The sequence below is a fragment of the Lygodium microphyllum genome, chromosome 4 (genome assembly GCF_053477565.2).
Source record: "Lygodium microphyllum isolate KBCC chromosome 4, Lygodium_microphyllum_v1.1.10, whole genome shotgun sequence".
NCBI lineage: Eukaryota > Viridiplantae > Streptophyta > Polypodiopsida > Schizaeales > Lygodiaceae > Lygodium > Lygodium microphyllum.
The window spans coordinates 80,090,283-80,114,677 of NC_141138.1; the positions used below are offsets into that span (position 1 = coordinate 80,090,283).

The following is a 24,395-nucleotide window of genomic DNA, read 5'->3' on the forward strand; positions in this document are numbered from 1 at the left end:
GGATGTTCAAAAGGCCCTTCAAAATTTCTATATCTCCAAGCATGACTCTAACAGACCTCGAAAAGAGAATACTTGTTCGTTCTAACTCCACCTGGAAAGGGGGGATAAGAGGGTTGGAAAAGGAAGGAATGTACAACCATACCAAAACAAGAGGTCCATTTTGTACAACCGTCTTTGTTATCCTTTCCTTGATACAAGTTTCTGTATATTATTTTCCATGCACCTATCATATCGTGTAACATTTCTACCGTGAACCTTTTCGCCCTCGTTTCTTGGTTCATATGCATGGCATGGTGCAAACCAGTATATATAATTTTCTAATTGTCGGATTCAAGATTTTCAATTGCAATATTTCTAGTGCGCACCATCATATACTTGAGTTGGCCAAGTGGTGATATTAAATTGGGAGAAAGGGGATTTATGATCGTTAAGCATCAGCGCAAGTCATCGGCACAATACTTGAATTTCACAAAAGTTACAAGCACATCTACCCTCTACTCTTTGAAATACAGATGGGTAGTGTTACACTATGTATGTTCAATTGTGTAATACGCTGAGGCAGAACCTAACACACTTATCATGGATGCTTTTGGGTGTACATCTCATGTACGGAGCTGTGGTCTTTATGGAATGTTAGGATGGAGTTGCTCAACAAGATATTCAACTTTCAGCTATCAAACAGCATCACCTTGGAGAGAGGGTTGATTGATATTTGAATGGGTGATGTCCAATGCTCATAACAATTTTGAACAAGAGTTTGTTTTTTCTTCAATATTCATGCAGTAGGTCTACTACAGCTGTGCCTGTAGTCCATGAAAATTAAAACATTCACAATGAGGAACAAGAAATAAAAAAGCCTGTAGATATGTGACTCTTTCAACAGGAGAAGGAAGATCCCAGTTCTAAGACTAAACAGTATTACAACAAACAATTAAAACTAGAAAACCATGAGAAAATGCTAGAACAAGTATGGATGTCTTACATGAGATTCAACTTTCATGACACATCAAGCAGGGTGTTGGAGTTCTGTGCCATCATGTAATGCACAACAAACAGCTGCCTTGTCATGCCCTTGGTATGTGCGAATTGCATTCCCAGATGACAGTTCCCAAAGTTTGGCAGTTTTGTCAGAGGAAGCTTGAGAGGAAAATTCAACTTCAGTTACCTAACAGTATAAACTTGGGCTGCCATTTCTACAATGATCATGACAGCAAGTACTTACCTGTGACAAGATAGGCCCCATCTACAGAAAACACACAATCCCATACCCACCGTTGATGACCTGCACATCAGCAGCTCACATAATTATGAATCGACTTTTTCTCCAGTGAAACAGAGCAGACACAGAGTTACAGGTCAAAAAAGGAATTACCTGTAAGAGTTCGTTCTAATGTAAACCCATCAACATTCCATATTTTTACCGTATGATCTGAGGAGGTTGTAGCTAGATAGCTGTGACAAGAAGAGTATCAAGTGTATTACACAGCCACATTACCATCAGCAAACCGAGCCTCCAAAATATTCCAAAGCAGAGGCGAGAAGACCCAATTGCTTTACCGATTCTCACAGAACTCTGGAGAAAGAAGGCACTTCAGGATGTAGGTATTGTGCGCTTGGAGTCTATGCCATGGGTTGAAACTTGCCATGGTCTGCAACCACCCCAAAAAAAAAAAATCTTAAAACCTACATTGAAAAGCAGGTGCCAAATTGTTTTTCCACTTCCAAAAATGCAGAATACAGGGTTTGCATTGTGGGGGAAATCACAAACCTGGTTTAAACGAGAGACAGACCAGACATAGCAGGTCCCATTGTTATTTGCAGCAACGACCAAACTCCCATCCCACATGACAGTCAATGATCTAATAGCTGTATCCACCTCAGGTACCTGGACATTCAACCCACATGAGTTTGTTGGCATGACTGCAGCCTTGTATGGGATGCATATCCATGGATATGTTGGCAAGAGAAGGAAGGAGATTCACTAGGCCTATAAAATTGCCATTAAATGTACAAAGTAAGAAGGTAAAAGTTGGAAAAGAAACAGTAGCAAAACAAATAAGGCAAATTACTTCAAAAAACAGAAACTAGATACATTAATGGCAAGACACTTTTACAGAAAAAGGCGAATAGGCATTACATGTTGCAAATGGAGAGAGAGAGAGAGAGAGAGTGTGTGTGTGTGTGTGTGAGAGAGAGAGAGAGAGAGAGTGTGTGTGTGTGTGTGTGAACACAAGACAATGAGCAAGGATGAGCAAGTATTGGAATGACAGAATGAAAGTACAATAGGTCTAAATTTAGACCTATCCCTAACTTAACTAGAGTTAAACTAACTCTGGAGATAGTGACACAACTTACTTGGTAAATGTGTCCACGCTACAGACTGAAACATTATGCACTGCCCAGAATTGACCAATACTAACACCTCCTTGGATTGTGATTCGGAAGGGACAGCTATCACAGGGCAACTGTTCTCCTACAGGAACCTCCCCAATGCATGCTGCCCTGAATTAACACCCAAGGAACCCTCAGTGAAGCAGAATCATCAAAAGACTGCAGATGAGGGATTCCAAACAGTCCAAAAGAAAGGGAAAAAAACAATAATAATACTGCTAACAACAACAATAATCAGGGGACCCAAAAAAAAAAGTAACAGTAATAGATGCTCTCCCCTCTTCCCAGAGATTCCTTTGACTCAGCTGGACCCAAACCAGTGGAAAGAAATTTTAAAGAGATCAGAGACAGAAAACGACGAGATATTAGCAAAGAACTTGCAAGAAAGGGATACTACTAACCTAGACCTCAATGAACAATGTGATGATGTTCTAATAGAAGATGTGGAAGAAAATGAAGACACTGAAGATCAATGCCAAAATCATTCAACATTCATTGACCACTAAGAAGGTGGATTCCGACCAGAAAAACAAAATAACCAAACAGAGATACTCTTAAGATTGGAGAGAGCGAGAGCAATTCATTTTCCAAGAACAAAGATAGTGGTAGAAAAGGTAAAGCTAAGCAATGAATTTAATGATAGGTACAATCAGAATTCTATCTCTAAACTGCAAAGGGAAAACTGACCCAAGGACAGCAAGAGTGATTAAGGGCTGCCTAGTCAACTCTAGACATACTTTGCCACCAAGAAATCAAGCCCACAGGAGGAAATCTGGATAAAAACTTAAAGTTAATCAGTAGTGAATATGAGTGGTTCTACACTCTCCACAATCATAGGAGCGGTGGGACAGTGGTTGGGATACATAGTAAATTCAAAGGATATATGATCAACCTTATAACAGATACAAATAATAGATGGCTTGCAGTCCATTTCAAAGAGCAACGGGTTTGCTGTGATCTCGGTATATGCACCCTGCAATGTGCAGGAAAGAACCCAACTTTGGACTTCAATAATGAGAGTCCAATATCCAATTATAATGGTAGGGGATTTTAACATGGTGGAAATATTGAAGATAGACTTCTTCTTAAAGGACAAGTGATTGCAGGACAGGAAAAACAAGCATGGTAGGACTGTAAGAACTACCGTAGACTGGTTGATGTAAGCACCAAGATTGGTTTCACATGATCGAACAACCAAAAGGGCTAGGCTACAAGAAATGCAAGACTAGACAGAACTTACATATTGGAAGGTCTGCTCTCATCCTTTGCTAATGTAAGCTATAGACTTCATAAAGATCTACTACTGTCTGATCATTTTCCATTAGTCACATGTTTTTCAAACAGTTAAAATCATATGAGAGCAGGGTGGTTCCACCATGACCCAACACTGCTTAAAACTAAAGAAATCCAAGATAAAATAAGGAAAATATGGGAAATAAGCTTTAAGGAAATCAACCAACCAGCCCAGGCTTTGAATGTGGTGTTTAGGAACACTCAGGAACTGCTCAAAATTTTTAAAAAAGGCCAGGATGGACTATAGAAAGGAAAAAAGGACATTGAAATACACCAAAGCTCTAGGGCTAGAGTCTCAGATCAATCAAGGCAAAATTGAATTGCAAGAGGAGTTGATAGCTGTCAAAATGGAGCTCAGAATCCTAGAGGAGGAAGCCAACAACATTCGATTGTGCACCAGACTAGTGGGCAGAGCAAGATAGATAGGCCTAAGAGGGAGATGTTTAACACAATTAGAAAAAAGAAAGAGAAGGAAGTCATCCCAATGCTGGTTCAAAAAGACAAGACTCTTGCCAAGAACAATGAGGAAAATCTGGAAACTGCTAGGCAGTTCTGATCTTTGCTGGCATCTTCTCCCCTACCCCCACAAAACTCAAACTCAAGACTATGCTAGCTAGAGCCAAGATAGCTAGAGTCAAACCTAAAGTAGTACCCACTCCTTAGCTCAAATATTAGATAGTGACTTCACAATCATAGAGTTCAAGAACACTATAGAGAGTCTAGCTCCAGGGAAAAGTCTAGGGTTAGATAGTCTCCCCAATGAGTTCCACAAAGAGTTTAAATAACTCCTAGTTAGACCCCACCATGTGTGGAAGGAAGCATTGAGGTTTGGTGCTCTTCCAATAGGGATCAACCAAGATTTATAAAAGGGACAGCATGGATAACCTTTCAAATTGGAGACTTAACACTTGTCTATCATCAACCTATAAGATCTTTGCCAAGACATTAGCAAGATGACTAAGTCCCCATTTAGACAACTAGATAAGAAAAGAACAAAAGGGGTTCATTAAGGAGAGAGATATTCTAGACTCAATCATTAGGCCTTTGGGAAGGATTTGAGTAAGCCCAAAAAAGAAATCAAGGCTTTACATTCTTCAAATTTGACTTTGACAAGGCCTATGACAAGGTGGACTGGCGTTTTATCCTATAGCCACTAAGATATGGGACATGGCGGGAAATTCATCAAATATGTTACTACACTGGGTTGGGTCAAAGAGAACGAGATCAAAGAAGGAACGCTATGAGGCACAAAACTACCAAACATCTCTGAGATGTTCTTAAACCAGTTTGCAGATGATAGCACTGGAAAAGTGAACAATGACCCCCAATCACTTCGGACTTTCTGGGACTACATCCAAATCTCTTGCTTGGCATCAGGTTCTATAATAAACCCAACTAAAACAAGGATCAAAACACTATTAGGGCTCCCTCCACAGTGGCTGGTAGAGGAAGGATGCAAAATTATTGATGAAGGACAAGTCCTTAGGCTGCTAGGAATACCAACAGGATTCGGAGTTAGCATGAAACAATGATGGGATTGGATCCTCAATAATGTGAAGAAGAAATTAGATTATGTAAAAGGCCTACTGTTCAATCTTGCAGGGAAGACCATTTCCCTTAAACATGTGCTAATTCCTTCTGCTGTTTACTTTTTGTTATGCTGGAGACCATCCAAAACTGGAATGAAAAGTCTAGAAAGTCTTGCAAGGAACTTCGTATGGTCAGGAGATGGAGAGAAGTTCAAAATACCAAAGGTAGCATGGGAAGACTGCACTAAACCAAGAGAAGAGGGAGGACTATAACTACCAAACCTGCCAAATTTGGCACACACTAAATGGGTAGTCAAAGCCTTTAGCCACTCTAAGCAAGACAAGGCTACTTTAATCTTGAATAGCTGTCACTTTTTGTGTTGTCAGTCTATCATCTCCCGGTTGTGAGCTCCTATCAAAGTCTAATGAAGAGATGGGAGCTCTAGCATTTTAGCATGCATTTCTCCTATTTTAGGCATGGTTCTTATGCCTATCAGTCGGATTTCATCTCTTGTCAGTTACACACTATCCGGACTGCCATGACATTCTTTATGGCAATTTTTTCAGCAATCAAACTGCATTTATTGTAGTCTTATCATTATTTCTAGCTGGTCAGTTATTTTCAGGTCAACCAGATTTAGGGCTTCCAGCTATTTATAGCTACCCCCCTCCCACACTTTGGTCATCATCTTTTGCAAGCTACTCCTCCGACTACGGACACTCCTCCATCTCCAATACTCCTACTGCCATTATCATTTCAGGACAGATCTGGTGCCTTCAGACATCTCGGGCTGAATGCAGGGACTGATCAATCCATCTGTTTGTATTCAACATTTATTTCAGTCAATACAGATTTATTTCTTCCTTTATCTTCCTGCTATATTCTTTCTCTGTGTTGGAGTTCCTTCTTCCATTGCGCACTCTCACATGGTATCATCACCTAACGAGAGATCACAGAGGAGCTTTTCATTGCAAAGACCACCCCAAACTATCAGCCGACCTCCAGATTTGCATTTTCTGCAAACACAGCTTTCCTAGCACTAGCTGGTTGCACCCCACTGCTTCTAAAATCCTCTGCTGCCCAGGCAACAGCCCTTCTCGCTAGGTGACTCCATTTGGCTGCTAAACACAGATTTCTGCTTTTTTTAAGTTTGTTTGCCCCTGGCGACACTCTTAACTGTAGGCGACCACTTTCTAGGTGTAGGCAACAGCGTCTAGGTGCAAGCGACAGCATCTGGTGCAAGAGACAAGTGATTCCTCCTATTTTTGTACTATTTGATAGTCAAATGCAGCTTTTTGGGTGATTGTAGGTTCTCGAAATGTCTCAACACCAATTTTTTGGCTTTAGTGACTCAGAGGATGAGGTTTTACATCATTCTTCTGAGCAACAACGAGATTATTGAAGGTCTAGGTCCCCCGTGCAGGCTCCCCGTTCGGAGCACCCCTCTCATCCTCCCTCCCTTCATGTTTCCCATAAGGCGCGGTCTACCGGCCTGAAGATGCCTTACATGGCACCTATTGTACAAGTGTACATGCTTCCTTCTTTGCCCAAAGAAAACAAGTTGGATGATTCCAACTATTCTCTATGGTCATGTAAGGTGGAGTGTATTCTCAATACGTTCGACCTTTGAGAGTTTTTTTCTCTCCCTATTCCCCGGCACATGAAAGACTCTACACATGGGTCATCAATGGATCCAGCAACCCTTTGGGATCAACTCAACTCTCACACACAACCCTTCCTCTTTATGAGCTTCCAAGATTCTATCTTGATTCATGTTCACACATTGAAGACTGCGGCGCAGGTGTGGAAGAAGCTTTCATCTCTTTACCATCCAAAGACATTTGCCCAAAAAATCTCCTTGAAGAAGCAACTTCGGATGCTCAGTGTTGATGACTCCCCTTCCATAAAGGATCACATCAACAAACTAGAGGATATGTGGGACGAGCTTGCATCCCTCGAAAGGATGATGGCTATGATTCTACTGACTCAGATACCATCTCCTAAGTATGATGTCTTATATACCAACCATCTAACTTGGAGGACCCAAGATACTCTTTTTTTGAAGGAGCTTTCACCGCTTGACTTGGAGAATGATAAGCATCTCAAAGAGGTGGGGACTAGTGGATCCGACACAACCAAGGCTTTTACTGCACGTACTAAGGGCGAGAAGAAGGGGAAGCCACAAGCTGACAAAAAGGAAGGCAAAAATGATGATTCCAAGGATGAGAAAAAGAAACAACCCTAGTGTCCATGCTGTCGTACCACTACGCGCACAACGTGTAAAAAAAATCTAAAGTGTGGCTTCCTTTTAGATTTAGAGAGCCAATGCCACTTTAGGCATTAGTGTTAGTATCCATGGTTCAAAATATTAGATTTTTTTGGACAAGTTTTTAACCAATTTTTGATATTCTAGATATTATCTCTTGCAAAAATCCATAAAACTATAGATAACTTCTAGATTAGAATGACATGTAAAAGAAAGCATGTAGCTTTCAATCAATTTGAGAGGATTTTATGTAAAAAGAGAGATTGACAAAATCGCGCGACGCGCGAACGCTGTTTTCAAGCAGTGAACAGCACTCAAAAGGGGGAGATAAAGGAGTGATCTAGCAAAATTATGGCCAAAGCGTGCTTATATTTTACCCCCCTTTCGGAGCCAATGGAAGCATCAGATTGGTGATCTGAGCAGCATAGAGGAAAGTATTGTTTTATACACGTTTTTGTCTATTAGAGTTATATCTTCTCATAATGCTGAAAGAAACTAACAAGCTTCATCTCTGTTAATATTCTTCTACATTTTCTAATTCTTTTTTTTTAGTATTCTTCTACGTCTTCAATTTCTTCAAACCCCTTCTCTTCCGTCTACTCCTCTCCCTGAATCTACCTTCATCCTGATGTCTCTTATCTTCAAAAACTTGGCTTGAAACCTTCAACCCTTCTCTTATCTCTACCATCTCCGGAGTCTAAGCTCTTGAACCCCCATACATTCTTCTCTTGCCAAACCCCTGTGGTAACCTTCAACCCTACGCGCTGCGACAATGCTGTGAGAAGGGCACTCCACCTGAGAAGTGTTGGGAGAAGGACCGCCATTTGAAGCCTAACAAGGGGTCCAAGGATTTGAAGGCTACACATGCTACCACCAAGTCTGCCTTTGTACATTTGTTTGAGGCGAAGGATAGTGGGGCCTCTTCTGACATGACTTACCGACAGGATTGTCTTCATGATACGTGATCTAGAGAGGGTTTCATCACCATTGGTGACAATTCTTCAATCCCCCTGCGTGAAGTCCAAACCATTCCATTGTTGCTTGATTGGCATTCTTCTTCGGCCAAAGTCCTCTATGTGCTAGATTTGGGCTTTAACCTTCTATCTGTTTACGGTCTTACACAACTAGATACCGAAGTCATCTTTACCCAAGATGCAATTATAGTGGAGGATGCATCTTCGAGAGCTACTCGTTCTATGGGTACACGGGAGGATGAACTCTACACACTCACAACCCTTGCAACACAATCTTCACACGAGCTTGGATTGCTTTGGCATGCTCACTATGGGCATTGGAATCTTGATGCTATTCGGTGGGTTCCAAGAAGGAAGATGGTTGAGGGACTTAGAAGTTTCCCTCCCATTCACACAGTATGCCCTAGCTACTCGAGGAGCAAGCAACATATATAGCCTCATCCAAAGGTTGCTACTCGAAGGACTTCTACACCGTTTGAGTTGGTTCACACTAACGTTTATGGATCTATGGGCACAACCTCTCTTGGAAAGACCAAGTACCCTATGCTAATTGTTGACAACTTTAGTCTCTCTTTTTTTTTTAATGCACTTTCCCATTCAGATAAGTAAAGAAATGTTTACATCACCCTTTTAGGCTCAATGCCTTGACAACTTTAGTCATTGTGTGGTGCTATTTCTTGGAGTACAAGAGCAAGGCAAACTTCCATTTCTACAAGAGGAAGGTGTTTATGGAGAAGCAAACCTCCTTCAAAGTTCGTGATGTTCAAGCCGATCACAATGGCAAGTTTCATTCTAACTTATTTTCTAAGTTTTGCAAGGATCAAGGTATTCAGGTGGAATATTTCCATTCGAGCACACCATCTAAAAATGGTGCGGTGGAGCATGCCAATCGAACCATGCTTGAGATGGCCCGCTCAATGTTGGAGCACAAGGGTGTCTTCCCCGTTCCTTATGGGATGAGGCTCTGGCTACTGCAATTCATATCCACAATAGATCACCTACTTTAGCATTGCAAGTTATAACTCCCTACCAAGTTTTCTTTGGGAAGAAGCCCTATATTACCCACTTTCACATCTTTGGATGCAAGGCATATGTCCATGTGGACAAGAAAAAAAGGCAAAAAAAACTTGATTCTAGGTCAGAGAAGCTTATCTTCGTTGGTTACAATATGACCACAAAGGACTATCGGCTCTATGACCTGACGATTCGCAAGATCCAGGTGAGCAAGGATGTGATCTTCGACGAAGTATCTTGCAAATGGGACATTGGATAAGTATAAGGCATGGCTTGTTGCCACGGAATTTTCTCAAAGGGTAGGATTGGAATATTTTGAGACTTTCGCATCGATAGCTCGAATGTCCACTATTCAAGCTATCCTAGCTTTGGCCACTCATCACCATTGGCCCGTTTATCAAATGGACGTAAAGTCGGCCCTTCTAAATGGCGTCTTGGAGGAGAACATTTATGTCTCATAACCTCATGGTTTCCTTGTGCAAGTAAAGGAGGACCATGTTTACACATTGTGGAAGGCCCTTAAAGGCTTGAAGCAAGCTCCTAGGGCATGGTATCAATGGATTGATTAATTCTTCTTGGACAATGACTTTCACCGATCCAATCATGACCCCAACCTTTATTACAAGGTTGCAAAGGACAGGTGTGTCTTAGTTATCTTATATGTTGATGACGTTATCATTATAGGGAGCGACACGAGGTTAATCATACTCATCAATAGATATTGGGTCAAGAGTTCGATAAGACGGATCTCGAGATCCTACCCTTCTTCCTTGGATTGGAGATCTATTAGATGGCACATGGCATTTTTATCTCCCAGCACAAGTACATCTCCGAGCTTCTTTCGAAGTTTCGTATGGTCGAGTCTCAACCTATTTCATGTCCCATGCAACCAAAGTCCAAGCTCTTGGTGACAGGAGATCGTCTAAGTGATACCACCCACTTCTTCCTTGGATTGGAGATCTATTAGATGGCACATGGCATTTTTATCTCCCAGCACAAGTACATCTCCGAGCTTCTTTCGAAGTTTCGTATGGCCGAGTCTCAGCCTATTTCATGCTTTTGGTGGCAAGAGATCGTCTAAGTGATACCACCCATTACAAATGCCTCATTGGCTCTTTGATCTGGCTAATCCATACTCATGTAAACATCTCTTTTTGGTAACTTTGTTGTCTTTTTTCATGAAGACTCCTAATCAAGCTCACTGACGAGCCACATTATGTGTTCTGCACTACCTACAAGGGACACGATCCTACGAAATCATGTATGGAGAGAGGGCCACTCTTTCAAGATGGAGTGACTCTAATTGGACAAGCACTGTGGACTTACAACAGTCCATCGTTGGTTATGTCTTCTCCCTTGGACTAGGAGGCATCTTTAAGAAGCAACCTATTGTGGCTCTTCCCTCTACATAGGCTGAGTACCGCACCTTTTGTTCTAGAACTATGGAAGCTGAAACCAGTCTTTATTCTCGAATAGGGTGCGATTGACAATTTGCGTGTTGATTGCATGAGAACTGTTGTCGGGCCCATTTTAGGTCCCGACACTTAGTTTTGAAACAATAGATTGCCTGAACTCTATTTCTTTTGGATTCTCTTGAAAATCCTCTTGTTGATCACAATCCTCCATTACTATGGTTTGTCGTGCTTCTGTAAACATCTCACTTGATGTAATGCTTGAGTTTTAACTTTTTTTTGTATTTCCAATCTAATCTCTTCTTCCTTTTGGCTCTTTTAACAACCATTGCTTCTACATCCTCTTAACAATCTTCCATAACCATGGAACTAAAATAATCACATTTAACTATGTGAAGTGCTCTTCGAGAGCGAGGAGATTGCTCTTATAACTTACAAGAGAAGAACTTAAAAGAGAAATTGAACTAGAACTTGATTGCAAGATAACTCGATTACAAGAGAATGCTAACAAGAGTGTGGCGTGATTACAAGACAAGACTAGAACAGGACAAGAACTAGAAGAGAACTTACCTCGCAAGAGCCTCAAAACTAGTGTTGGGAAGACTAAAGGTCTTGTAGCTCATCACCCCTATTGATACTATAGCCTAGAATGGTTAAGGGGACAAATGGCATGACATGCATTCTAACACATGACATGCTAATATCAACAATGGCATAAGTGATAATGCAAATATCTTCTAGAAGATTCTAAAATCTTCTAAAAACTTCATGGAACCAACAGCTATCCGATCTTTCATAAGAACCAAGGGCTATCCTTGCGTGAGTATCTGTTACATTACCCCCCCGAAAGGTAGAGCCCGAGTGAAAGCACACAAGCGGAAGCAAGAGCAATGGCGAATGGAGAAACAGCATATCACAACTCCCACTGCAAATGCAATGTCTAGATGAGTGGCTATCATAGCATAGATAAAACTACCCAATATGGATGCATAAGGGATCTTGGCCATCTCGACCTTTTGCTCATTAAATAGGGAACAATTTACCTACCTAACCTTCACATGAGAAGGCAAAGGATTGCCAATAGGCTTAATATCATACATATAAAACCACTCAAGGACCTTTTGAATATACAGTATACTCATGTGACAAATAAGGAGCTCCTTAAAGCGATCATGCATAATACGCATCCCAAGAATATGTGAGGCCTATCCCATGTTCTTCGTCTCAAAGCTCTTTTTGAGCTGAGTTTTCAAAGCATCCAACTCATCATGAGCTCTCCTAACAACCAACATATCATCCAACTCATCATGAGGTCTCCCAACAACCAACATATCATCCACATAAAGTACCAAGATAATATGGCTGTTTTTGAGCTGTTCTTCGTCTCCCAACTCTTTTTGAGCTGAGTTTTCAAAGCATCCAACTCATCATGAGCTCTCCCAACAACCAACATATCATCCACATAAAGTACCAAGATAATATGGCTGTGATCACGAACCTTCTTCGTGTAGAGACACGAATCCATATCACTACGGAAGTAAGACTGAGACTGCATAAATGCATCAAACTTATGATACCATTCTCTAAGTGCCTACTTAAGATCATAAAGACTCTTTATCAACTTGCATACTAGGTGCTCCATGTCCTTTTCTTGAAAGCCCTTGGGCTGCTACATATAAATCTCATCATATAAGTACTTGTGTAAAAAAACCATCGTAACATTCATCTGCTAGATATTTAGATCCAACTGAGGAACCAAGGCCAATACTAAGTAAGTGTAGGATAGTCATCTTGACTTCATGACAAAAGACCTCATCAAAGTAAACACCATGGTCCTGCTTACAACCCTTAGCAGCCAATTTGTCCTTGTATGCTAGCTTTGGGCATCCAAAGGTACTCTTCAACTTATACACCCACTTGCACGGCAAAGCATATTTCCCATTGGGCAAAGAAACCAAATCCCATGTATGGTTTCTCTGCAATGAGTCATACTCTAACTATATGGCCCTCTTTCAAGAGTAACTATCACCTCTATACATGGCCTCCTTAGTTAGAGTAATTATTACCTCTATACATGGCCTCCTTATAAGCAAGGGGCTCACCAAAATCTATCACTATAAAATAGTCCATAGAGAGCTCAAACCGATCATGTTGATGTCTAGTAAGCCATAAACAGGCTATGGGACCTGTATTTCCTATCCAACATCATGATCATGGGCCATTGGAACATCAGCTGCAGGTTGTCTAGCTAGTTGTACAATAATAAGATGCTCCTTCTAAAATATCACCTTGCGTATCTCAACTACTTGTTCAAGTTGCTTATGCATCTTCTCCTCATGAAAAACATCATGGCTACGGATGACCTTCCAAGCATGTAGATCCGATAGGTGATAGCGCATCTCACTTGCATCTCCATAACTAAGAAAGATGAATTTCACTACTATAGGATCCAACTTATTGTACTTATCCTTGGAACACAACAAAAGCCCTCACATCCAAAGACACGTAAGGCACGGAAACAAGCATATGACAGAGATTTTTCAAACCATACCTATTTTGCAACTTGACAACCAATAGTAGTGAATGGGAATCTGTTTATCAAGTATACAACAGTAGTCACTGTCTAAATGCTATGGTAAGCCTGTTTGGCTAAGCATACTACGAACTCTCTCATGAATCGTCATGTTCATGTTCTCAATCATACCATTCTAGGATGCGATATACAGCGCGGCCAACTGATGCCTAATGCCCCAATCATCGCAAAATTGCTCAAAGACTTTAGATACATACTCTCTCCCATTCTCAAATTGTAGGTATTTCAACCTATACCCAAACTCATTCTCAACAAAAGCAAGCCAACTCTAAAACATAGCCAAGACTCCCTATTTTTGCTTTACGGCGATACCCAATCCATATGTGAGTAATCATAAATGAAAGTAACAAAATACTTCATGCCCCCTAATCCCTTGCAAGACATAGGTCCACAAACATCAAAATGAACAAGAGCCAAAGGCTTACCCATGCGTGTAATGCTAGACTTCTTATACGAACTACAGATCTGCTAACCATAAAGACAATGATCACAAGAATCAAAACACTTATAGCCAAGGGACAAAAGATATTACAAACGAGTAAGCATTTTCATTCCCTTTAATGGCATGTGTCTAAGACAGCAATGCCATAACGATACATGTGATACTACAAACAACCACTGCCAAAACATGGTCAATAGACCCAAATATAAGGGATAAAGAGTGTCAAACTTGGCACCTCATGGCAGAACAAGATTCCCACGTGTAAGTTTTCATGAGGAAATTCCAAAGGATACAAAATAACTTGCATCATCTGATTGTCCAACAAAGCATAGGCATTTAGTCAAAGCCGAAACATGGTGCACATCATGCAAAGTGAACATACTGCATGAAGCAAACTGCAGTTGGATATTTTCAATACCAACAATATCCAATGCCAAGTCATTACCCAATCTAACAAACCCTATCATGCTGTGATAAAAGTGGAACCACTCTTAAATAGAGATAACATGAAATAAAGCCCTAAATCAATCAGCCAACCTTGGGCATAGGATGGACAAGGCATCAATCAACTGCGAAACATCAAGAGAAAAAACTATTAAGTATGTAATCATCATTAGAATCAATCTATATGACATTAATCTCTTCATTCTTGATCTTGACAATCAACTTGCTAGGAACAATGTTGCGATCATCATTTTTTCATGTACTTTGCATTTTTCTTTTCCTTGTACATTTCATCATGTATTTTATGGCACTGGCCAAATATGACCCTACTTCCTACAATAATGACAAGTCAATGTACAATTACAAGCATGAAATTTACAGAAAGACTATCCAAATGACTAAGAACAAGACTTCTAAGAGTCTTTTTCCACAGCGGTCATTACTGCTCTTAGCATTATTGCCTTTGATTGTCAAAGCATTAGAACTATGGGAAACCTCAACATTCTTTCTATTAACCTCTTCATTCAATAGTGCACCATCTATATCCTGCAATTTCAACCCATCAACAAGTGTCACGGACATGGCATAATCAAGTATACGGATTAATTCTTGCTCGTGCCATATGAATCCACATCCCATCCGAACGCACCCTTAACAAGAAATCCTAGAGCCAACTATGCAAACCCACCCTTGCCATGTCATCATAAAACCTTCTAGAAGATATATCATCACTTGCATCATCGATGATGTCATCATGGAACATTCTAAAAGATCTTTAGTTGCCCTCCAATACCTATAAAAGAAGAGGCTCGCCATAGAGCTCCTCAATCTTGCCAATGCCAGTCTTGGGAGCTTAAGGAGTCGAGACCTCCAAGTAAGTAACTTCGAGTTTCAATACTAGTTCTTGTCTAGTCATGGTATCTAGTCTTGTCTTGTCTTCCATTATACACATGTTGTCTTGTCACCTTGTAATCTCGTAGTACAAGATTTTGTCTAGTACTGTCTTGTATCTTGTTCATCCCCGTTGAGGGAGATCTTGTAATTTTGATATCTAGTATCCATATCTACGGTCTTGGGTTGTGGGATCCATCATATCCTATGGAGTCCTGTTGTCTATACCTACAATCCCCGTTTACGGGATTTTCCGTATCTTGTTAAGTTATCATTGTACCTTGTGCCCCTACGCGGGATTATCTTTTAATCAAAATTCTTGTAACAATTAGTCTACTCTCTCAAGCATAGTCTAGTGCTCCCATAAGAGTTTGGCAATACTGCTTTCTAGCCCTACTAAGCACCATGGAGACAACCCTTGAAAGAATCATGGCCTCCCTTCAAAACCTCCAACAAGAAATTCAAGACAAGACTTAAATGAACGACAAACATAACTTGGACTTAAATGAACGACAAGCATAACTTTAAATAGAACACCCTATGCATCTAGACCTTGCACTTCAAGAGATACAAGATCAAATCCAAGACTTGCAAAACAATAGAGAAAGTGATCAGATGATCCCACGTGTTTATTAACCCCCAACAAGAGAACCCAAGATCAACATGCTAGGCAAGTTCAATGGTGACCGTTCAAAGTTTCAAGGATTCCTGCAACAAGTAAAGCTCTATATCTGCATACAACCAGATAGGTACCCAGATGATGCTTCCAAGGTGGGATTCATTGGGACTTTGCTTTGTGGTCAAGCTTTACTATGGTTTTCCCCAATCTTGAAAAAGAATATACCGGTACTTCATAACTATGAAGCATTTCTTTGCGAGCTCACTTCCACATTTGGAGATACAAACACTAGTCAAGTAGCAAAAACAAAACTTCTGAAGCTATGACGAGATAACCGCTCTGTCTCTGCTTATGCATCTGAATTTAGGCAATTAATCTATGACCTCACTTGGCATGAGAAGTATTTTATCAACCAATTCAAATGGTGTCCTTGTTGAGCTAAAAATGCATTAGCTTTACTTAAACAGCCCCAAAACATGCATAATTAATGAAGAAACCTTGTTTATTTAAAAGAAACGCGATCCTAGAGAGATTCTGTGTTCCATAAGCACAAACCCACTTGGGAGGACCCAAACTTTCTATAAATATGTATGCTACCCTCCGTTCGGCCTTCAATCTCGTTTTTGCAAACATTGGACACTCCTCGCCTATTTCTGTCTACCCACCTTTTCCCCCTCATTCTTCCTATTAGACACACCCACCATTACAATCTTACTATCCACCTCCATCGTAACCCACTTTCACGACATCTCATGGTTTTGACTCATCTTCTGCCAACATCTTCTGCCAAGCATGCTTTCAATGATAAGACTCATTTTAACGAGTCAAACTTTACCACTTGGTCGAACTTGATGAGACATGTCCTCGACTCCCAAAACCTATGGGATCTTGTGCAAGCATGGAACTCCAACTTGATCCTGCACTTGTTCCATACGAGCTTGTCGGTTCATGGCAAGCTAGGAATGTCTCTGCTATTGTCGAGCTAACGCAAGGCTTATTGCCTAAGTTTCATTCTTAGCTTTAGCATTTTGACTTAGCGTTAGAACTATAAGCACACTTGACTAACCGCTATGTGGCTCGAGATAGGACCCGTCGTATAAATCTTGACCATGAGCTCCAACTCTTTTAAATCACAAACTAGGATAACTTGAAAGTCAAGTTGGCTGAGTATCAACGACTTCTTGCCAAATTCTCGACTATGGAAACTCCCAAGTCCTCTTATGATCAAGTCACATTGTTTCTGAAGAAACTTCCCAAGAAATACATCAATTTTGTGGAAGGTATAGTTTCAAAGCCTGCCATGCCTACTTTCTATGAATTTGAGTGTCGATTGTTGCGTTACGCACGGTTGTTCGATCAATTTCATATGAATTCTTCCTCAAAGGGGGCTCTTGTTGCTCATTCTTAAAAGGGACAACAAGAGAAAAACAAACAAATCAAACCTCTACTCAAAAATCAAAAAGAAAATCCACTTGGGAAATCCCAAAGAAACTCCCAGTCACAACTCAAACAAGGGTGGTAGAATGTACCTAAAAATAATAGGTATCGTCAACACTGTCAAAAGGCTAGTCATTTTGACGACGAGTGTCGCTCAAAGGCTCGAAGCACCACACCCAAATCCAAGTCTCAAATCCCAGCCCCTCAGTCGGGTAACCCCCAACAGGGAAGGTAGGGTGATAGCAAGGGGCAGTTTAAAGGTCAGACTCATAGTGCCACCACTCAATCATCTCAGTTGACAACGTTCTCAACTCCAGAGGGCTTGTTTGACTGGTTTGCAAAGGCCCACGTCGTCCCCATAGAGACAACAAATGCGAGTCTCATCCACATCTGTGAGTTGCGTCCCAGAAGAGTTTACCATAGAGACCCTCTCATCACAACCGAGCACTTCAGCTACTATTTGGATTGTGGAAAGTGGAGCTACATGCCCACTCGTCATAGCCGAGCACTTCAGCTCCTGTTTGGATTATGGATAGTGAAGCTACACATCATATGACTCCTATAGAGGACATTTTCTGTACTCGAGACACTGCCGCCGACGGGTCCATGTAGGAACCAACTCCTCGGTCAAGATTTAGGCTCAAGGTAGCGTCAGTTTTGCCACTGACAAGGGTTCGGATGTGGCCTCGCTATACAATGTATACCATGTTAGCTAGCTTGGGCCCACTCATCACAACCGAGCACTTCAGCTACTATTTGGATTGTGGAAAGCGGAGCTACATGCCCACTCATCATAGCCGAGCACTTCAGCTCCTGTTTGGATTATGGATAGTGAAGCTACACATCATATGACTCCTATAGAGGACATTTTCTGTACCCAAGACACTGCCGCCGACGGGTCCATGTAGAAACCAACTCCTCGGTCAAGATTTAGGCTCAAGGTAGCGTCAGTTTTGCCACTGACAAGGGTTCGGATGTGGCCTCGCTATACAATGTATACCATGTTACCTAGCTTGGGGTGAACTTGTTATCTGTTCAACAAGTTTGCCAATTGGGGTGAGCAGTTTTCTTTACGACGACCACAATCGAGATCCTTGACTCTCAAGCTCGTTTAGTTATTGCTCGCAGTGAGGCACAACCTAATGGCCTTTACCAGATGACTCCCTTTTTGACCGAGCCAACAGCCGAGGGCTCCGTGTTCCACAACTTCCAGACATTAGTCACATCTCCGGAGCCTACAAACAATGAGCGTCTTTGGCACTTTCGCTTAGGGCATATTGGTTATGACTCTCTTTATAAGTTATCCCGCCGTCAGCTTTTTCAAGGTCTTCCCTATCTAAAACTAGCTCACGATCTCTGTAAAGCTTGTCATCTTGAAAAGCAGCACCATACCCAATTCCCTCAATAGTTCACACATTGTGCTGAGGAGCCTCTTAGATTCATTCATGTTGATTTTTGTGGACCGACATCCACTGCCGCCTTCAATGGCGCGTTGTACTTCTTCATTATAGTGGATGATCATTCTAGATAGATGTGGGTGTACTTCCTTAATCATAAATCAAATGCTTTTACATATTTTTCTGCTCAAATACTGCTTGTTCATAACCAGACTTGGCATCATGTTGGTTGCATGAGGAGCAATAGCGGTGGTGAGTTTATCTCCCACGAGTTTTTCGAGTTTCTACTAAAACATGGCATCTCACACCAACTCACCTCTACTAACTCCCCCTCTTAGAATGGAGTCGTAGAGCATAGGAACCACATAGTCATAGAAATGGCATGCTCTATGATGTTCGCAACAGAGCTTCTTGAGCGCATTTGGATCGAGGTTGTTAACACTTCGGTGTATATCCTCAACCGGTACCCCACTGCGGCTCTTCCTAAGAAGGCCCCATATGAGGCATTTTTTGGCTCTCGGCCTATTATACCTACATACACACGCCTGATGATAAGATAGGAAAGCTCACTCCCCGAGCTAATCTCCTTATTTTTGTCAAATATTCCTCTGAAGTGAAAGCCTATCATTTGTTCGATTCTCGAACAAACAAGGTAATCCTTAGGAGGAACGTCGTTTTTTACGATATGGATATCGTGCAGTCCTCTACACCGGATTTAGATCTTATTTTTCCTTCCACATCATCGGAGATCGTCCCTCCTGAGCCTGATCTACTTCTCGCTCCTAACATTCCTGCAAATTCTTCATCTCCCAAACCCCCTTCACGAGACCCGTTACCTCGCTGGTACCAGCAGACCATACCGGATTCGAGGATCCTACCACCGGATTCCACTCCGGAGGGACCTAGAAGATCTACCCGATTTGCTCCTCAGGCTTCATTTGCATCATTATTTACAGCCGATTACATAGCGCATTCTAAGACGAATACATGGCAGGAGCATCTTTAGTACCTCAATGGCGAGAGGCCATGGAGAAGGAGCTAGAGAGGATTGACCGAAACGAGACTTGGACATGGGTGGATCGTTCAAGCCACAAGAAAATCATCGGGACAAAGTTAATTTTCAAGACCAAGCTAAAAGTTGATGGGACTTTAGATAAGTACAAGGCTCGCCTTATTGTGCAAGAGTTTCGACACAAACATGGTATTGATTATGAAGAGACCTTTGCTCCTACTGCACAGTTGACATCTTTCCGGTTGCTTCTCGCGCTAGCCGCTCACCACGGTTGGCTGATATATCAAATGGCTATCAAGAGTGTCTTCCTAAATAGTTATTTGGAGCACGAAGTCTATGTGGAGCAACCATCGGACTTTCCTTCAAGAAACCCGAGGGATAAGGTATTCCGCTTTGTAGAAAGCTCTTTATGGGTTGAAGCAAGCACCGCCATCTTGGTTCCATAGGATGGATGAGTTCTTACGAACTCATGGATACCATTCTACCCCTTATGACCCGAACTTATATATTCGATCTACTGCAGACGAGGTTAGCAATATCTTGCTATACGTTGACGACTTACTCATCACAGGCTCAGATTTTGCTACCATAGCTTAGTGCTACTTTTGAGATGACGGACCTTGGTTTGTTGTCTTATTTTTTGGGAATGGAGATAGTTCGTTTTGGGAGATGCATTTTTGTGTCACAACAAAAGTACGCCCTTCAGCTACTAGTGGAACAACACACTTTGGATCAAACACGGCCAATGGCCACACCTCTTGATCCTACTGTCCACTTGTCAAAGGATACCCTAGGACAACCCTTTGATGCACATACCTATCGCTCTGTTGTAGGAAAACTTCTTTGGTTAATTCACACTAGGCCAGATTTAGCTTACTCGGTCAACATACCCAGTCAGTATTTGACACCACCTAGGATGTCACATTGGATTGCATGTTTTCGTATCTTGCATTATTTACAATATACTTTTTTTAATGGCTTGACATATGGTTCTGGTTTATGTTTGCAAGGGTACACTGATTCTGATTGGGCAGGAGATCCTGACACTCGGCGTCCCCATGGCAGCTACCTCTTTACCTTGGGCACGACTCCCATTTCTTGGTCAAGCCATAAGCAGGACACGGTGGCGCTTCCACGGCCAAGGTTGAGTATTGGGCTCTCTTCGATGACACCACCGAGGCCATCTACCTAAGGAGTTTACTGACTGCACTTCATTTCCCATGGGACTCTCCCACTGTTGTCTTCTGCAACAACCAGAGAGCCATTGCCCTTGCAAGCATCCGATCATTATACCACAGATGCGGCATGTGGGAGTCCACTTCCATTTTTCCAGAGAGCAAATTGACACTATGCGCCTAAAGTTTGTACCTACATCTAACAATTTTGGAGATATTTTAACCAAAGCGGTCAACCGGTCGGTCCTTCAATACCTGTTACCCAGGATCCGTTTGGGTACACCCTCCCCTACTTCTTCAGCTTGACAGGGAGAGGATGCTTCCCTTTTGCTCTCCCTTCCAGTTTGAGAGGGGGCAGCTTCTACTCTTGATAGTGACAGTGATGATGCTTACAATTTTTAGACATTCATTCTATTGTATTGTATTATGGACATTTGTAACTTCATCCGCACTGTTAGGATGATATGATTGTAAAAGGGCACTTGGGCAAGTGAACAATTTCCCCACGATGATACTGTCCAAGTGGCACCATTGCATTGCATCTTGCGTGGGCATGACATCTTGCATCACTCTTTGCATTATCCCATACATTGGCATTCTGTTCATTAACATGCATCTGTGCGCATTTATTCGTTTTTCGGCTTTTGGAGTGGTCGAATCTGGATCCATCATATTCATGGCATTTCCCATGGCAATCTCCGAGGCAGTTTTTCCTTAGCTTGCTTGCTTGCTTTGTTTATCTTGCTTGCTTCACATGTTTACTATACCCACAGCCCTTTTTCTTCTTCACTGACACCCAAAAATGATAGACATAGTATGCTTGTTTTGTGAAGATCTTGAATAAACACACTATGCAGTGGATGAATACTGAACCTCAAACTCTAGTATCTCAAGGATCAGGGAACGAGTAATGTGATGAAGAGTGTGTCGTACTCCAAACAGATCCCAAATCGCAACAAGGCTCAGGGAATGAATAATGTGATGAAGAGTGTGTCGTACTCCGAACAGGATCCCAAATTGCAACAAGGCAACCTCCGGATGTCCAACATCAACAAACGCAACAGTGAGCAGCTGGATCTGATGCAGATGACAGTGAGGAGAGAGAAAGACTAAAAATGCAAGCAAGACAACCTACAAGAGAGAGAAATACTAAAAACGCAGAAGACTAAAAACGCAGGTAAGACACCCTGCAGGAGAGAGAAAACTGCCAAACACAAGCTGGATCCAAGCCACAGCCTGCAAAAGCTAGGCGACAGCTCCAGAGAGAGAACGTAAGCAATATGGCAGCAAGTCTATGTAGGAACAGCAATCACCTGGCTGGGATCAGCTCGAAACTGCGAGAAGAGGGCTGAAAATCAAGCACCAACTAATGTAGACAACAATGGACAGCTTCAACTAAGATGTCCTCCACGAACAAGGTGTGGGCAGCAAGCTGAAACACCTAAAATCTGTAAAAACGAGATTGAGAACTGAATGGAAGGCAGCATACACATTTATAGAAAGTTTGGGCTCTCCCAAGTGGATTTGTGCTTATGGGACACAGAAACTCTCTAGGATCGCATTTCTTTTAAATAAACAAGGTTTCTTCATTAATTAAGCAAGTTTTCGGACTGTAGAAACCTTGTTTATTTAAAAGAAACGTGATCCTAAAGAGTTTCTGTGTCTCATAAGCACAAACCCACTTGGGAGAGCCCAAACTTTCTACAAATACGTATGCTGCCCTCTATTCACCCTTCAATCTCGTTTTTGCATATTTCAGGTGTTTCAGCTTGCTGCCCACAGCCTGTTCGCGGAGGACATCTGAACCGAAGCTGTCCATTGCTATCTACATCAGTTGGCACTTGATTTCCAGCCCTCTTCTCGCAATTTGGAGCTCATCCCAACCAAGAGGCTGCTGTTCCTGCACAGACCTGCTGTCGTACTGCTTGCCGCGTCATTTGCAACCTGCGTTTGGCAGTTTTCTCTCTCCTGCAGGCTGTTATGCTTGCGTTTTTAGTCTCTCTCCTAAAAGCTGTCCGGCCTATGTTTTTGTATTTCTCTTTCCTATAGCCTATGTTTTTAGTCTTTCTCTCTCATCACTATTGTCTACATCAAATCTAGCTTCTCACTGCTGTGTTTGCTGGTGTTCGACATCGAAAGGCTGCCTTGTTGCGATTCACGATCCGTTCGGAGTACGACACACTCTTTAGCTCATTACCCCTACCCTCATCCTTGAGATACAAGAGTTCGCGATTCAATATTCATTCACTGCATAGTGTGTTTGTTGCATGAGCATTGTATATTCAACAGTTATATCACTTAAGTTATTTTCTGTGTTCATTCTTTGAGTTACACTAATCCTAACTCAGTTCTTTTATCAATCTGTACTTTGTCATACAATTGTTGTTTGTGTTTCCGTGTGAGAGTATTTCTTTACAATCTTCAAGATGACATCAAGGACCTCATGATCACTATGCCTAAGGCAAAAACATGAAGGCCTCGCCAATGGAACCCAACCCAATCAAATAAGAAACCAAGCCCGAACTAATGCAAATAGATAATACCAAATTAAATCCTTTGACCCCACAAGAAAAGCAAAGACAAAGAGAGAATCGTCTATGCCTATATTGTGGGAAACCCTAGATACATGGCCCTACATTGCCCAAATAAGAGAGTAAGAATCCCAAGAGTTGCGGTAATCATCCTCGAGTAAGGAAGCGAGGATGTTTGGTTATAAATGAGACTGTACCAACGGACCTTGATATAAAAAAGGATCTCTTGACCCCAACCACACCCATGGAAACTTTCCTTGTCACAATAAAGATGATCCTGCCAGGAAAAAACCTTCTCTCAAAGCCTTGGTCGACTCCAAGATTGCCCCATGTTGCATTGTTGATGGCTTTGTGAATAGATACCAGATTCCAGTACTCCAAAAAACTAATCCTACAGCAACTGAAGTTGTGGATGGAAGACCTCTAGCATCTGGAGATATTATCAAGAAAACCTAACCATTCATGGTAATACTTGGCGATCACAAATATCATGTTTGTTTTAATGTCATATCTAGTCCCACAAATCCTTGGGATGCCTTGGCTAAAGAAACACAACCCAAAAATTAATTGGGTCAACCAAAAGATTACACGTCATGAAAATCAAGGAAATGCAATATATCTAAGAGCCAAAATCCTTTATGCACACAACAAGGCAAGAACCAACCTACATGATATATCATATACCAACTCAAAAATCTAGTAGGGATGAGTCAATCAAGCTACCAAGCCAGTATCAAGAATTAGAAGATGTCTTTGAGAAAAAGAATGCAGATCTCTTGCCCGAACACAAACCATATGATTGTGAAATAGAACTCCATGAGGAAGCTCAACCACCTTTTGGACCCGTCTACAAGCTATCCCTTGATAACTAGCTGAACTACGCAAGAACATTGATGAGAACTTAATCAAGGGGTTCATTAGGCACTCAAAGTCTCCTGCCATAGCTCCAATTCTGTTTGTCAAGAAGAAAGACA

At 41.6% G+C, this 24,395-nt stretch overlaps 1 protein-coding gene across 2 annotated transcripts in view; it reads right to left on the reverse strand.

Annotated features, from left to right (window-relative positions):
* Positions 1 to 434: 434 nt before the first annotated feature.
* LST8-1 (Transducin/WD40 repeat-like superfamily protein) overlaps positions 435 to 24,395 on the reverse strand; it is a 109,361-nt gene continuing 85,400 nt past the window's right edge. Inside the window, exons 6-11 of one of the 2 annotated variants that reach the window (XM_087676161.1) lie at positions 1,769 to 1,885; positions 1,558 to 1,649; positions 1,373 to 1,452; positions 1,223 to 1,282; positions 983 to 1,071; positions 435 to 803 (exon numbers count right to left, since the gene is read on the reverse strand). In XM_087676161.1, coding sequence (XP_087532287.1) covers positions 1,007 to 1,071; positions 1,223 to 1,282; positions 1,373 to 1,452; positions 1,558 to 1,649; positions 1,769 to 1,885 — 414 coding nt within the window. In that variant the 3' untranslated portion in view covers positions 435 to 803; positions 983 to 1,006. Of the gene's footprint in view, positions 804 to 982; positions 1,138 to 1,222; positions 1,283 to 1,372; positions 1,453 to 1,557; positions 1,650 to 1,768; positions 1,886 to 24,395 lie in introns of both variants that reach the window. The other variant, XM_087676160.1, reaches the window with a different exon arrangement.